Source organism: Jatropha curcas, chromosome 10 (genome assembly GCF_041381405.1).
Source record: "Jatropha curcas cultivar XTBG-Jc1 chromosome 10, XTBG_Jcur_1.0, whole genome shotgun sequence".
NCBI classification, from domain to species: Eukaryota; Viridiplantae; Streptophyta; class Magnoliopsida; order Malpighiales; family Euphorbiaceae; genus Jatropha; species Jatropha curcas.
In genome coordinates, this window is record NC_143160.1 from 4,342,274 (window position 1) to 4,355,009 (window position 12,736).

Below are 12,736 nucleotides of genomic sequence, written 5' to 3' on the forward strand. Positions count from 1 at the left end.
AGAAAACAACTAAATTTACCTATCATAATGGAGAAATATTAATGTAATTGTCGTAAGAAGAAAATGAAAAGGAAAGTTAAATTAGTTTAAAAATATATCTTTCTACTAATTAATTAAAACTCAATTATTTATTTGATTCTAAAATGTAAAAAAAATTCAACTCAAGAGAGGGAAAAAAAAACAAAAAAAAAACCGGTGAGGGTGTGAAATGAAACAAGCAAAGGCAGAATCCACAGAAAAGCAGCAACGGTTACACATGGGATTTAAATCGGCTACGCGCGGCTCTGCCAATCACAATCAACCAAACAAGCACGTGGGCGTAAAGTGCAAGCGTACTTGCCCCATCACGTCGCAGTAAAAAGTCAAAAGAGACGCGTGGTCAGCAACCCCAGGTAATTTTGTCGACTTCCCTTATCCATTGCTTTCCACTTCTCGGATTTTGGATAAATCTCCTCGCTCGCCAATACAAACAATCACCGTCTCGTCTTTCCTATAAGAACTGTACGCCTCCACCTATATATAGGACCGCGAGTGCCAATTCTATCTACTTGAGGGATTTTTGTGTGTCTGACGTGGCGTTTAATATTATTAATCCATTAACAATTAATTGCTCCAGCTCGATCTATAAATCTAAATCTTCTCAGCAAGACAGAGAATAACCACAGCCGTTCGATCTCGAATTTGACCGTGGAGAAAAATAAACTAATTTGATCCGTTGGATGTAATCCAGCCAGCAATGAACGGCTGTGATTTCTTGAATTGAGGCGGGCAAAGGCAGATTGGGCCTTTAAGTAGAGGAGCAAAGTAGCCCATCGATCACAGGCTTCGAGCTTTCTCTCTTCCTCCCTCTTTGCACTTTGTGTTTCTCTTCTCGTTTTCGCTCTCTCGGTGAAGAAGAATAATAGCGAAGAGGGGTTTCTGTTGAATCTCTCTTTCTCTGGTTTTGTTCGAACCAAGGGCTCAGGCGCGAGATCCAGGTTTTGAATGAGATTTCTTGCGACGTATAAACCTCGTTACTAGGGTTTTATCGCACATTGTGTTTGTTCGCGTCGATGCATTTATTTAGCTTCGATTCGATCTAGGGTTTTCGCTTCTGGGGGTTTTTGCTCGAAGGAGCTTAGTTTATTTCTAGTAAGTATTTACTTTTGTTCTTTACGGTGCTATACTTGATTCATTTTGAGGATTTTGCTTTCATGGAAAGTTTTTGAGCGATACAGAAAGATTGTTTCTTTGTGGAAATCTCTGGTCGTATTCTAAGTTTTATGGTTTGTATTTCAGGGTTTGGAAAGGTTAATAACTCAGCCAACTTTGGGTCTTCAGGCTTTTAATCAAAGCACCATCCAGAATTTCTCTTGCTATTGAAGATGTCAATAAATTTGTGTTACCGACCAATTAAATTGTAAATTTGATTTGTTGTCCCTTCACATTACACTCAGGAGGACTAATAAGTTTAGTGATACTTTATGATTTGATATTAATCTGAAACTTCGATGATATTGCAAGGAAAGGGATCAATACTATTGAAAAGAAGGGACTTCTAGTGTTTCTGAGCTGCAATTATTGTTCTTTTGAAATCATTCTTGAAGCTTTAAAGAATTTTAATAAAATGGGACATGTGGAGAAATCAAAGCTAATTATATTGTTAAACAGAAGATGAACATTGTCATGAATTTGTACACTTTGGATAACATGAATTTTTGAAAGTGAGGCAAAGGATTTGAACTTTATTGTTAAAGTTGTCATGTGCAATCATTTGGAGTTAATCTTATGGCACCAACTGTTCCCATAGAGTTCGTTGGACAGAAAGAATCCAAGAAGTGTTGCCTTTCACAACCGATGGGAAAATCAAGGAAGTACTCTAAAGGGCATTCCTCTGGTTTTGTTCCCGATTACCGGCATGCTGTTGAGACTGTGGGTGAATCAGAGGGGTTCGGAAGTTCAGGGCGGGTTGATACTGAGATGACAGCATCCGAGGATTCCTATGCTCCCAAGAGGAAATGTATAAGTCTGAACCTTGATAGTTATGATGGTTTTGGTGTCCCAACGCAAGTCTTGTCTTTGTCAAAGATGTCACGGTCAGAGAGGAAGGAGTTAGAACTTAGGTTAAAAAGAGAACTTGAGCAGGTCAGGGTCCTTCAGAGAAAAGTGGCATCTTTGAGTTCAAATGCAGTTTTATTGTCGCCTTCTAGTGACATTAGAAGTTGCAGTGATGGGCAAAAGAGGCCTCCACTAGAGGGCTTGCATAAGTCTTTTGAAGTATCTGCTCCACAGAGCAAGAAACGGGCTCCTCCAGGCCGCAATGGGGCCCGGACAAAAAAGAGTACGCATGGTCGTTTGGAACCACCAAAATTGGCTGCACCAATGAGTACACCTAATGCTATTTTGATGAAACAGTGTGAGACATTACTAGGCCGTTTGATGACACATCAATTTGCTTGGGTTTTCAATGAACCAGTTGATATTGTGAAGTTGAATATACCAGATTACTTCACTGTCATTAAACATCCAATGGATTTCAGTACAATAAAGGGCAAGATTGCTTCAGGTAGATATTCAAGTCCGCTGGGGTTTGCTGCAGATGTGCGACTAACTTTTGCAAATGCTTTGAAGTACAACCCGCCTGGAAATGATGTCCATTTCATGGCTGAGGCACTTAGTAAATTTTTTGAAGTGAGATGGAAATCTATAGAGAAGAAGCTTCCAGTGACCACTAATATGGAATCATTGCCTCCTAAAGTTGGTGTCCCTATGGAAATGGAAAAAAATATTGGAGTACTGCCTTCAAAAAAGAAGAAAGTAGCACATAATGACAATAAGGTTAAGTCCGGCCCTGCACCTACAAGGCGTGTTATGACTATCGAGGAGAAGCGTGACTTGAGCACAGAATTGGAGGCATTGCTGGGTGAATTGCCTGAGAACATTATTGACTTTCTACAAAAGCACAGTCAAGGTGCTGATCAGACTGCTGAGGATGAAATTGAGATTGATATTGAAGCTTTCAGTGATGAGACGTTGTTTAAATTGCGGAAGCTTTTAGATGATTATGTACTTGAGAGACGGAAAAATCAGACCAAAGCAGAACCATGTGAAATGGAGGTATTAAGTCTATTTCTTACCAGTTTTGGTGCATTCCCCCCCCCCCCCCTTCTCTAATTTATATGTCTTCAAAAGAAATTCCTCTTTATTCATTATTTGCATGCTTTTTTTGTTGATCCAGCTTCTTAATGAGTCAGGGTTTAGCAATTCGTCATTGCAACAATGCAAAGGTAACCTTTCTACCCAGAATTTTCACATATCGAGATGCTGATTGATATTAATTATGCATTACTTAATGGTAACTGTATGGCTAATTTAAAAACTCTTCCTGATTTTTAGGCAATGAGCCGGTTGATGAAGATATTGATATTGTTGGTGGGAATGATCCGCCTATTTCAAGCTATCCTCCAGTAGAGATAGAGAAAGATGCAACCCAAAAACAAAGTAAATACAGTAGTTCAAGCAGCTCTAGTAGTGAATCAGGCTCTTCTTCGGATGGTTAGAGTTCCTTATAATCTTTGATTACTCCAATTTGCTTCTGAATCTTTATACTGATTTTTGGTTTTGGAGGCATATATAAGGGACATTACTGTCTATGTGTGTTTCTTAGTGAGTTAGTTTTGACTTTGAGAACATCTGAATTTAAATACTATCTAATCTTTTAAAGTGCAGAAAACTTAGTTACTATATGATCTTTTAAAGTGCAGAATTTGAGAATATTTGAATTTTAAATGCTATATGATCTTCCAATGTGCAGGAAACTTCATTATGGTATTCTTCCTTGTTGAATGTAAAATTTTGCTTTTTTTCTTTTTTCCATTAATCTAGTATCAATCCCAACATGGGCCTCTGTGCAAAAAATGCAGCTGAATTTTCTAACATGAAATATTCATTGAAAGAAAATAGTCTAAATTTTAGATTTTATTTTATGTTATAGGATTTGCTTTTTAGTGTTGGGTTGGAGTTATACGGTTTCTGATAGACTTTAAGCAAAAGCTTCTTTAGATGTATGAAGTTAGGAAATTTTAATTAAATTCATTGTGGGATTGGCAGTTCGCTAACCATCTAGGAGGGTTACTTATATTAAGTCTTGCGTATTCCATTAAGTAGCAAAAAGGATTTTACATTCTGTAGCAAAATTTCATTCATCCATTAATAATATATGGACCGTGTGAGAGAGAAAACTAACATGAATTAACAAAACCTACAAAGAAAATTTTTTTAGAAGAACAGAAAAATAGAAAACCCGAAATTCAAAAATCCAGTGTTGCACCACTCATAAACATTAATGAAGATAACAGGTTGGAAACATGTTTTAAATTTTCATGTTTATTGAATGGATTTGGACCAAGGAGGCTTACTGTATTCAAGAAAACACTAGAAAATGGAACCATAGCCATATTTCATAGAATTTGTGCAGATGCATAGCCACACATCTCAAGGTAGACAAGTATGAAACTTCTGCATAGCCAATTTAGAAATCTAGAATAGCAGGTTAGATAAGGATATTAATGGGGTAGATGGGGGTGATTAGAGTTAGGGCTGGCAGAGGAAAGAGGTTTGGAGATTATCTGGGAAGGAGAGAATATGGAGAAATGGGGTGATAGGTTAGTTACCCTGTGTATTTTAAATCAGTTTATTGAGGTTTACATAAGTAAAATTAAACTAAAAACCAAAATTTTCTAAAATTTATATCAAAAATATATTATTTTAAGCAACTGAATCAAAGGAATCAAATAACATTGATTTGGTTTGTTCATTTCTTTGTTTACTGTATAATGCTCTTCCCTAGGGTTAGAGGCAAAAATGCTAGTCGGGGAAGGAGAAACCAAAGAAGGGAGAGCCTTTTCATTTGTGGCAGTGTAGCAATAGCTGGAGGAATATATCAGTGGTGGTATGGATTCCTTATGTGATATTTGAAGGCAGCGAGCCACAGAGCGGAGTCTAATTACAAGTGTCATTTGAAAGGAGTTAGTCTAGTATAAGAATAGGTTAAATCATTCAATTTGAATGTGGGGTAGAACAATGTAATTTTTGGTACAAAAATATTCAGCTAGAGTTGCTTAGAAGTGCAGCATGACAACAAAGCTAAAAGTGGTTCTTTGGTGGAGCTTGTCAACAATCTGGATCCGTTTGTTAAGCCATGATGGACTGTAATGTAATGCAATGAAATGCATTTCTGGTGAAAATACAACATAGAGGATTTACAACTTAATTTTGCAATGGTTTTGCTGAGTGCATTAGACCTGTGCAATTTCAAATTTGACATATAATATTGGATGTTCTATTTTAATATAGAAATTTGGGCTATTTTAAATTTGTATAGACTTTGTTAAGTTTGGTTCCCCTAATGGATAGACTTAGCAAATGTACCATAGCTAGGAATGTAATTTTGATTGGGATCTGTCTCTCTGGATAAGTACTTGAGTAATGAAGATGGATCCTAGTTCTGCATTGTCATATATTTTTCTGTACATTTCAGACACATTCCATGTTTTGGATAGGGAGCATGTGGTGGCTTAATTTGATGCATGATGTTGGCTGTTTTCATCGTATGTGGAATTTGTGCATGTGATTCCAATGTGTGTGCTAAATCTGGAGCAAATATAAGCATTTTTAAGGATTATCATATGCTAAGGGCCTTAAACCTTTTCTTATACTTGTGGCTCGGCATGTGTTTAATCTCATGATGTTAATCCCCTTTTCAGATGTGCAAGAAAATCAGAAAAATTCTATTTGGTTTGTCTTCTTGGTGTTGGGCTTACATTGTCATCTAAACCAAGCATCATGTGTGCTTGCTTTATGAATTATGATATGTATATATATATATATATATATATATATGTAAATTACTGGGTATAGAATTCTCTGTAGTTTGTTTACTATCTAATTTTGTTTTGCTGTTTGTATAACTTTTCAGATTCAGATTCTGGCAGCTCATCTGGCAGTGAATCAGATGCAGCTAAAGCTTCAGTTCCTAGTGCTGTGACCAAGGTATGTCTTGGTAATGTTATATTTACCTTAGCTGGTGGCTCTCTGCAGATAAATAGGGCCTCTATCTTCATCTTTCTTTCAAATGTGTTTTAGTTGTCTTTCTTTTTTGTTTTCCTTTTTTTTTTTTTTTTTTTTTTTTTTTTTTTTTTTTGTACTTCTCATGCTTCCACTATTGTAGGAAAATGTGGGAGAAAACTTAGAGCAGAAAAAAAGTGGACTTGGTGATCCAGGTGTTGGGAATCGTGAGATTCTTGATCTTGTGATTTGTATTTTTATCTTTCTAAAGCTTGCATTATTCTAAATTATGCTTCTAATGTGTTCTTCAGAATGTACAAATGGATTGGCCAAAATTGAGTCAAATTCCCTGGGTAAGCCAATTATTGCTGAGACAGATAGCTGCCAAGAGGGTAAGCATAATCACTGACAAGACTGTTTGCTGTTACTTTTGGGGCTTAATCTCACCCATTATGCTATAATATTTTAGGGGAGAGTGCTCCATCTGAGAGACAAGTCTCCCCCGATAAGCTCTATCGTGCAGCTTTGTTGAGGAACCGGTTTGCTGACACTATACTTAAAGCTCGAGAAAAGGCACTTGAAAAGGTTGGTGTCAGGACTAATACTTGATGTTTGATTATCCAGCTGTTTGGCTAGCATTGACATGAATTGTATTGGTTATCATATTAGGGAATGTTCAAACTTTTTATGCTGTACTATCATTCTTAAAACAATGTTTTGAGTTCAGGGAGAAAAGGTGGATCCTGAGCAATTGCGGTTAGAGAGGGAGGAATTTGAGCGGCGGCAGAAAGAAGGTTTGGAATAATACATTAAGCTTGAAATTCTAAGTTTTGATATTTTAAGATCTCTGAAAGTATATGAGTCTTTAATTTTTCATCAGAAAAAGCTCGGTTACAAGCTGAGGCCAAGGCTGCTGAAGAAGCTCAAAGAAAGGCTGCAGCTGAAGCTGCAGCTGAGGCAAAAAGGAAGAGGGAACTGGAAAGAGAAGCTGCACGTCAAGCATTGCAACAGGTAAAAGCCAACAGATTATTTTATGTGGAAACTAATTCCATACTTGCTAGTTATCTGAAAAAAAAAAAAAAAATTCTTGTTCTATGCCCAGATGGAAAAGACCGTTGAGATTAATGAGAATGGTCAGTTTTTGGAAGATCTGGAAATGTTCAGGACTGTACATGATGAAGAGTTGCCAAGTTTCATGGAGGTGTCTAGCCCAGATTTCAAACTTCAGGGAAGTAGTAACCCACTAGAAAAACTAGGGCTCTACATGAAGAGAGATGATGATGAAGAAGATGAAGTTGAACCGCCAAAAAGTGTTTTGGAGCTGGTAAAAGATGTGGAGGAAGGAGAAATCGACTGATGAGATTACTATTTTTATTATTCTGTCGATGAAGAAGCATTTTACGAAATGGCTCTCCTGAAAGCTATGGATTTGCATTTCTTATATCCTCCCATCTCACCATGGATTGTCCCATGGGAAATGCTATATTGTGGCCTGTTCCTATTTGATGGCAGGCATAAAAGTGCTATGAAAATAATGGAAGTGAAGATGCTCAGAGGAATCATTATCAGCAGTTAAAAGTTATGGATTACCTGGGTGATCTGTGTTGGGGAAGAAGAAATTGGAAAGATTGGACACCAAAGAGGAGGAGGAAGTGGGATTTTGTTAATTTTCTCTTGTGGTTTGTAAAAAGTAAGTTGTAGCTTGTAATGGATATGATATGATGCACTTTTTGACAGCTGCATCTTCTTAGGAGAGAAATTTTATTTTGTTTGGACTAGGAGAAGCAAAGAAAGTGGGTGGGTGGGTGTAAGATCTTATGTCAATTTTAGGGAGGAGAGAGTAAAAGCTAGGAAATTGTAATATATTCAGAGTTGAGATGGATTTGTCATTCATTTAATTCCTTTTTTTTCATCAGTTTTTTTCAAGTCTAAATGTAAGTACTTTACTGTGGAATGTGGATAATAGTCTGGTCTGGACTGGAGTAATGAAATTTTTTATTGTGATTTTATTTTGTATTATCCGGATAGAAAATATTTATTTTTCAAGCAAGAGTTTATGTTTGTTTGCAAAGCTAAAAACTTTATAGCAATTCAATTTAATTGAAATTTTCTCCATTCTCTCTCTCTCTCTCTCTTTCTTTTTCGGAAATCTTATTATTCCTCCTCAATTCTTTTCTTTAAAACTTAAGAAAATAAAATTATGTCGCAACTGTGTAAATCTGTGATCAGATAAATTTTCAGTGCAAACATCAGACGGGTAGATTTCGATCGGATTGGCCGAGTTTTCGGATAATAAGCAAGTTATGTCTGATCGGATTAGAACATAAATTTGCTGATAAAAAATTTAATAAATAATAAAGGCCTGTTTAGTCAGTCTTTTCATTTACGTGAGGGATGGGGAGGACTATCTCTTGTGTGTATGTTATTCGGCCTATAAGGCCTCTGATGAATTAAAAAATAATAATAATAATTTAAATATTTTTAGATAAAATATAATTATTCAAGAAAAGATAACCCACAAATTAATTAAATATAATTAGCAATATAATTATATAATATATTTTTTAATTCATTGGGTGAAATTGACTTAGACAGGATCGTTCATATTGGCAGCCTATTGCAGTTAATTGCTACTGCGGTTAATTAACTGTTTCAAAGTTGCAGGACTTGCTGCATGAGATTGTTTACAGTCTACGATGGCCTCTAACTCCATCGGAGCTCTGGTTAAGCTTTCCGCAATGTCCCGTCGAATCCCCCTTTTCTCTCCCGCTCAATTTCGTCCTTCCAGGCTCTCCTCTATCCCAATTTTCCGAAACTCCCTTTTAAGCTCTCGATTCTCCACCGATTCCTCTTCTGGTAGAATCAAATCTCTCTCTCCCGCTCCAAGTTTTTATTTGAAAATAATATCATCTCTTCTTATTTTTGTACCGGTTTTTCGGGGGGAATAGGTAGAGCAATTGCGTCCACATTGGGCAAGTCTCTCTATAGCTTCTTGAGTAATTTTGCAATTTTTGTTTGTATATCAATCATTGATTTCTTTGTGCTGTTACAGGTTCTTCTTAACTATTTGAGGTCATCAAAGGAAGCTGAAGAAGTTTCCAAAGAGGTATTTTTGTATGTATTTGAAAGCATTATTTATGATCTTATCCTGCAAGCCATAACTTCTGTTAATGCTATCTTTCTCATAATGTTGATTTGCTCCATGGCAAATTCACCATTATACTTCCTTGCAAAACCAGAAACTTCTGTTAATCTATTAGAGTTTGTATTCACCCTACAATATGCAATTGGCATGTTTGGTATGATGTCATTTCTATTATGTGTTCCGTTTCTTCTCTCTTTTACAAGAAATCATAATTTAGATGACATGTATATCTATTCCATTTCATTTTCATGACGAACTAAACATCCATATTAGTTTATTACAAATTGGTGTGTGTAGAGCAACGGGCTAGATTGTAGCTTTGAGGTACACATGCAAAGTCCACGTGGACAGTTATTCAAACAACTAAAATCAAAGTTCTAAGACATCATTAGAATAGTGTATGCTGTCTCATGGTTATCTTGTCCCTCAATATCTCTACTTCTTTTGACCACGGCTTCATACACTTTCTTTCACTGTGTCCATTTCATTTCTGTTGCTTTACAAGTTTTAGGCACCTGGGAGGGACATTCACTTTTGTTGCTAATAATTTGATTACACTAAACAGTGTATACCATTGTTTGATGTATAAGAGGCTAATGAATGTTAAGTGGTCATCTCACACTCACAAAGCTGGCATTTTCTTTGTCAATCTTAATGGTATAGGCTCTAGACTACTTATGGACATGTTGCTTTGTCATGTTGGAGTGTCATTATACTATCATCATTTAGTAATTTTATCTTGCAGATCAAGACATCTGGACGTGAGGCTCTTACTTTTAGGGGCAATGTTTCAAATCAAGAAGATGTAGAATCAATGGTTAAAAGTGTAAGTGGATACACTTGTGGTTAAATAATTACTATTATGGCTTGTAAATATGGTGCCCATCATGTTTGTAGGTTGTTGATGCTTGGGGAACCATTGATGTGTTGATAAATAATGCAGGTTGGTGGAAATTCTCTTGTCATCTACTAAACTTCCTTTATTTTCTCTGACTGTTACAGAATATGTATAGGAGTAGTACGTGATGGATTGCTGATGTGAATGAAGTGTCTCAATGGCAAGAGGTTATCGATTTAAATCTCACTGGAGTATTTCTATGCACTCATGTATGCCACTTTTGAAACTTGATGCATATCTGTATGTGTTAACTTATAACTTAATGCTAATGATGAAAAATATTTACATGCTGCAGGCTGCAACCAAATTTATGATGAAAAATAGAAAGGTAGTTGTTACATTTGGGATTGCTTTCCTTACTGTGATAAAAGAAGAAGAAAAGAAGAGAAAGGAAAAAATAGTCATAATAATGAAAGACGTGCACTGACTATGTTCTCTCACAAATCGATTCTACTTTTTAATGCTGTTAAAATATGCATATATCATGTCATTCATGGTGAGAATGTACTCGAGTCTCCTGCTATTCTAAGGATAAATTTGCCTTTTCTTTCCTCGTTCTCAATAACAATGATTAACCGGTGACATAACATGGATGAACTTGTATAGGCGAATTTGAGGTTGTTTTTCTCTTTTCTTCTATTTTTTTGGGATATATGTCGCAATGCTAGCAGTGAAAAAAAGAAATTTGTGAATTCTTAAAAGGGGGACAGGATACAAAAATGAATGAGGCCTAATGGGAAGTGGCCTAAATACTTACATGAATGGGTTGAGGGATGCAAAAATAAATTTTCTATCTCTTAACAGTAAAATATGCCCTTTAGTGATTGAGTTGGGACACTGGGACTGGTTTTAACATTCTTCTTTGCCTGGATGAACCTTATAACTTCTACTTCCATGGACCTCAAATTCAAATTCTCTGAGGCTGCCTGTGAAAATTAAAATAATATTTTAGATACCTGAGCATATTATGTACAAAAAATGACAAAGAAAAGGCTGAATAAGTTGTCAGCAAGTATATGCTCTTAGTCTTTCTGTTTAGTAGATAAATAGGAATGAAGAATTTTTTTGTCTATGTATGAAACTTTTAGAAAATCATTTGGATCTCCTTATTTTTTTGTAATATTATTCTTTCTCTTGCCCTTTTACATTCTTAGTCTGCTCTTGGTTTTGTAGGGAAGAATAATCAACATAGCATCTGTTGCTGGCCTGGTTGGCAATGCTGGACAAGCCAATTATAGTGCTGCAAAAGCAGGAGTTATTGGCTTCACAAAAAGCATTGCAAAGGAAGATGCCTGCAGAAATATCAATGCAAGTAAATAGGATCTACACCTTTGGATCAAGTTGAAAGACAAAGCCCCTTGTGTTTCTGCTGGTTTGATTGTGAATATAACCTTTTCATGGGGTTTGCAGGTTTCTTCTAAGGCTTTCTTCTCAACCTTAATTTGCATGTAGGTAAATGCTGTTGCTCCAGGGTTTATTGCCTCTGATTTGATTGTCAAGCTCCAAAAAGATATTGAGAAGAAAATATTGGAAACCATCCCTTTAGGTGGGAGCATAGTCATATTTTTACTGATTGAATATTATATTTCTGCACAAACAAACAATTATGTTTCACGGTATACTTCTTGTCCTGGGTGAATCAAACAACTTTCCTTACCAGTCTATAGTTCAACCAGTGTACCATTTTTAGTGTAGTACTGTTCTTGCAATAAAATAGTTTCTAATTCTCCATTTTTCCAAGTTAAGGATCAAAGACATTCCTAATTCAAAAAATATGAAAATGACCATTCTACTTCAAGATGGCTTTGGCTTTTGCATAAGTTTCTGAAATTTGTTTGCTACACAGGAAACAATGAGATACAGGTAATTGGAAAATGCTTATGTTTGGAAATGTGGTTACAGGGCGATATGGACGGCCGGAAGAAGTTGCTGGAATAGTGGAATACTTATTAGCACTTCATCGTTCTGCCAGTTACATTACTGGACAGGTACTGTTTTATAGTTTCAATTAAGTCTTCCTTGTTCTTTCACGAAATGCAGTTTAAGATTTCCTCTGCAATCATTCACTTCATTTTAGGTGTTTACCATCGATGGAGGAATGGTTATGTAAATGATTGATAATCAGGAATCCCCTTTTTGGCGGCTACCTTACAAAGAGTTTGCATCAAAATTCTGGTTTCGAGTTCACTGTATGTGCGATTTATTTTCCAGGGTAATGCATAGATATTAGATTGTATGTATAGGATTAGTTTATAGCAGCATCTAGAAAACAGATAGCTTCATTTATGGTTTCTGTATCAAGAAGGCGGTACTTGTCAGTTTTCTTCAGGATTCCATTAGGGTAATGTCGGCTGGTCTCTTTTCTTTCTTTGACATTCGAACGTTGAATAAATGTGATTTAAACTGAATATGATCTAATTCCAACAATATGAAGATCAGAGTTTCATCATTCATCCTCTATGAATTTGGTGCATAAAAACAAACCATGTCGATTAAATGGACACAGTCGAATTTAGGCGCTTGAATTACTGATCCTGCAAACTTAGAGAGCTTATCCAACATCGTCCTGCTACAAATGATATACCACCATTTACATTTAAACATTCTGAATTAAGAAAAAAGAAAAAAAAAATATTAACAGTGAAAAA

The 12,736-nt window shown here is 36.0% G+C and overlaps 2 protein-coding genes across 2 annotated transcripts; both read left to right on the plus strand.

Annotated features, from left to right (window-relative positions):
* The first annotated feature begins 675 nt into the window (after positions 1-675).
* LOC105640233 (transcription factor GTE10) lies at positions 676-8,054 on the plus strand. The gene is made up of 11 exons (XM_012224496.4): positions 676-1,131; positions 1,279-3,096; positions 3,218-3,266; positions 3,376-3,534; positions 5,957-6,030; positions 6,209-6,272; positions 6,357-6,437; positions 6,515-6,630; positions 6,773-6,839; positions 6,926-7,056; positions 7,148-8,054. Exons 2-11 carry the CDS (start codon positions 1,768-1,770, stop codon positions 7,400-7,402), a joined length of 2,325 nt encoding a protein of 774 aa, XP_012079886.1. The 5' UTR covers positions 676-1,131; positions 1,279-1,767; the 3' UTR covers positions 7,403-8,054.
* A 687-nt stretch (positions 8,055-8,741) lies between these two features.
* LOC105640730 (3-oxoacyl-[acyl-carrier-protein] reductase, chloroplastic-like) lies at positions 8,742-12,206 on the plus strand. Its single transcript, XM_089726825.1, is given in 12 exon segments — positions 8,742-8,768; positions 8,994-9,017; positions 9,098-9,151; positions 9,936-10,016; positions 10,088-10,133; positions 10,204-10,236; positions 10,239-10,297; positions 10,384-10,416; positions 11,262-11,396; positions 11,499-11,536; positions 11,991-12,076; positions 12,166-12,206. Coding segments are annotated over 12 exon segments (657 nt in total).
* Positions 12,207-12,736: the final 530 nt, after the last annotated feature.

What these genes read in the sequence shown, in the direction of transcription:
- LOC105640233 (XM_012224496.4), top strand. Translation starts at nt 1,768, where the DNA reads ATGGCACCAACTGTTCCCATAGAGTTCGTTGGACAGAAAGAATCCAAG. An exon ending in GAGAAAAGGCACTTGAAAAG is followed by an intron (nt 6,631 to 6,772) that starts GTTGGTGTCAGG and finishes TTTTGAGTTCAG; the next exon opens with GGAGAAAAGGTGGATCCTGA. An exon ending in CACGTCAAGCATTGCAACAG is followed by an intron (nt 7,057 to 7,147) that starts GTAAAAGCCAAC and finishes TTCTATGCCCAG; the next exon opens with ATGGAAAAGACCGTTGAGAT.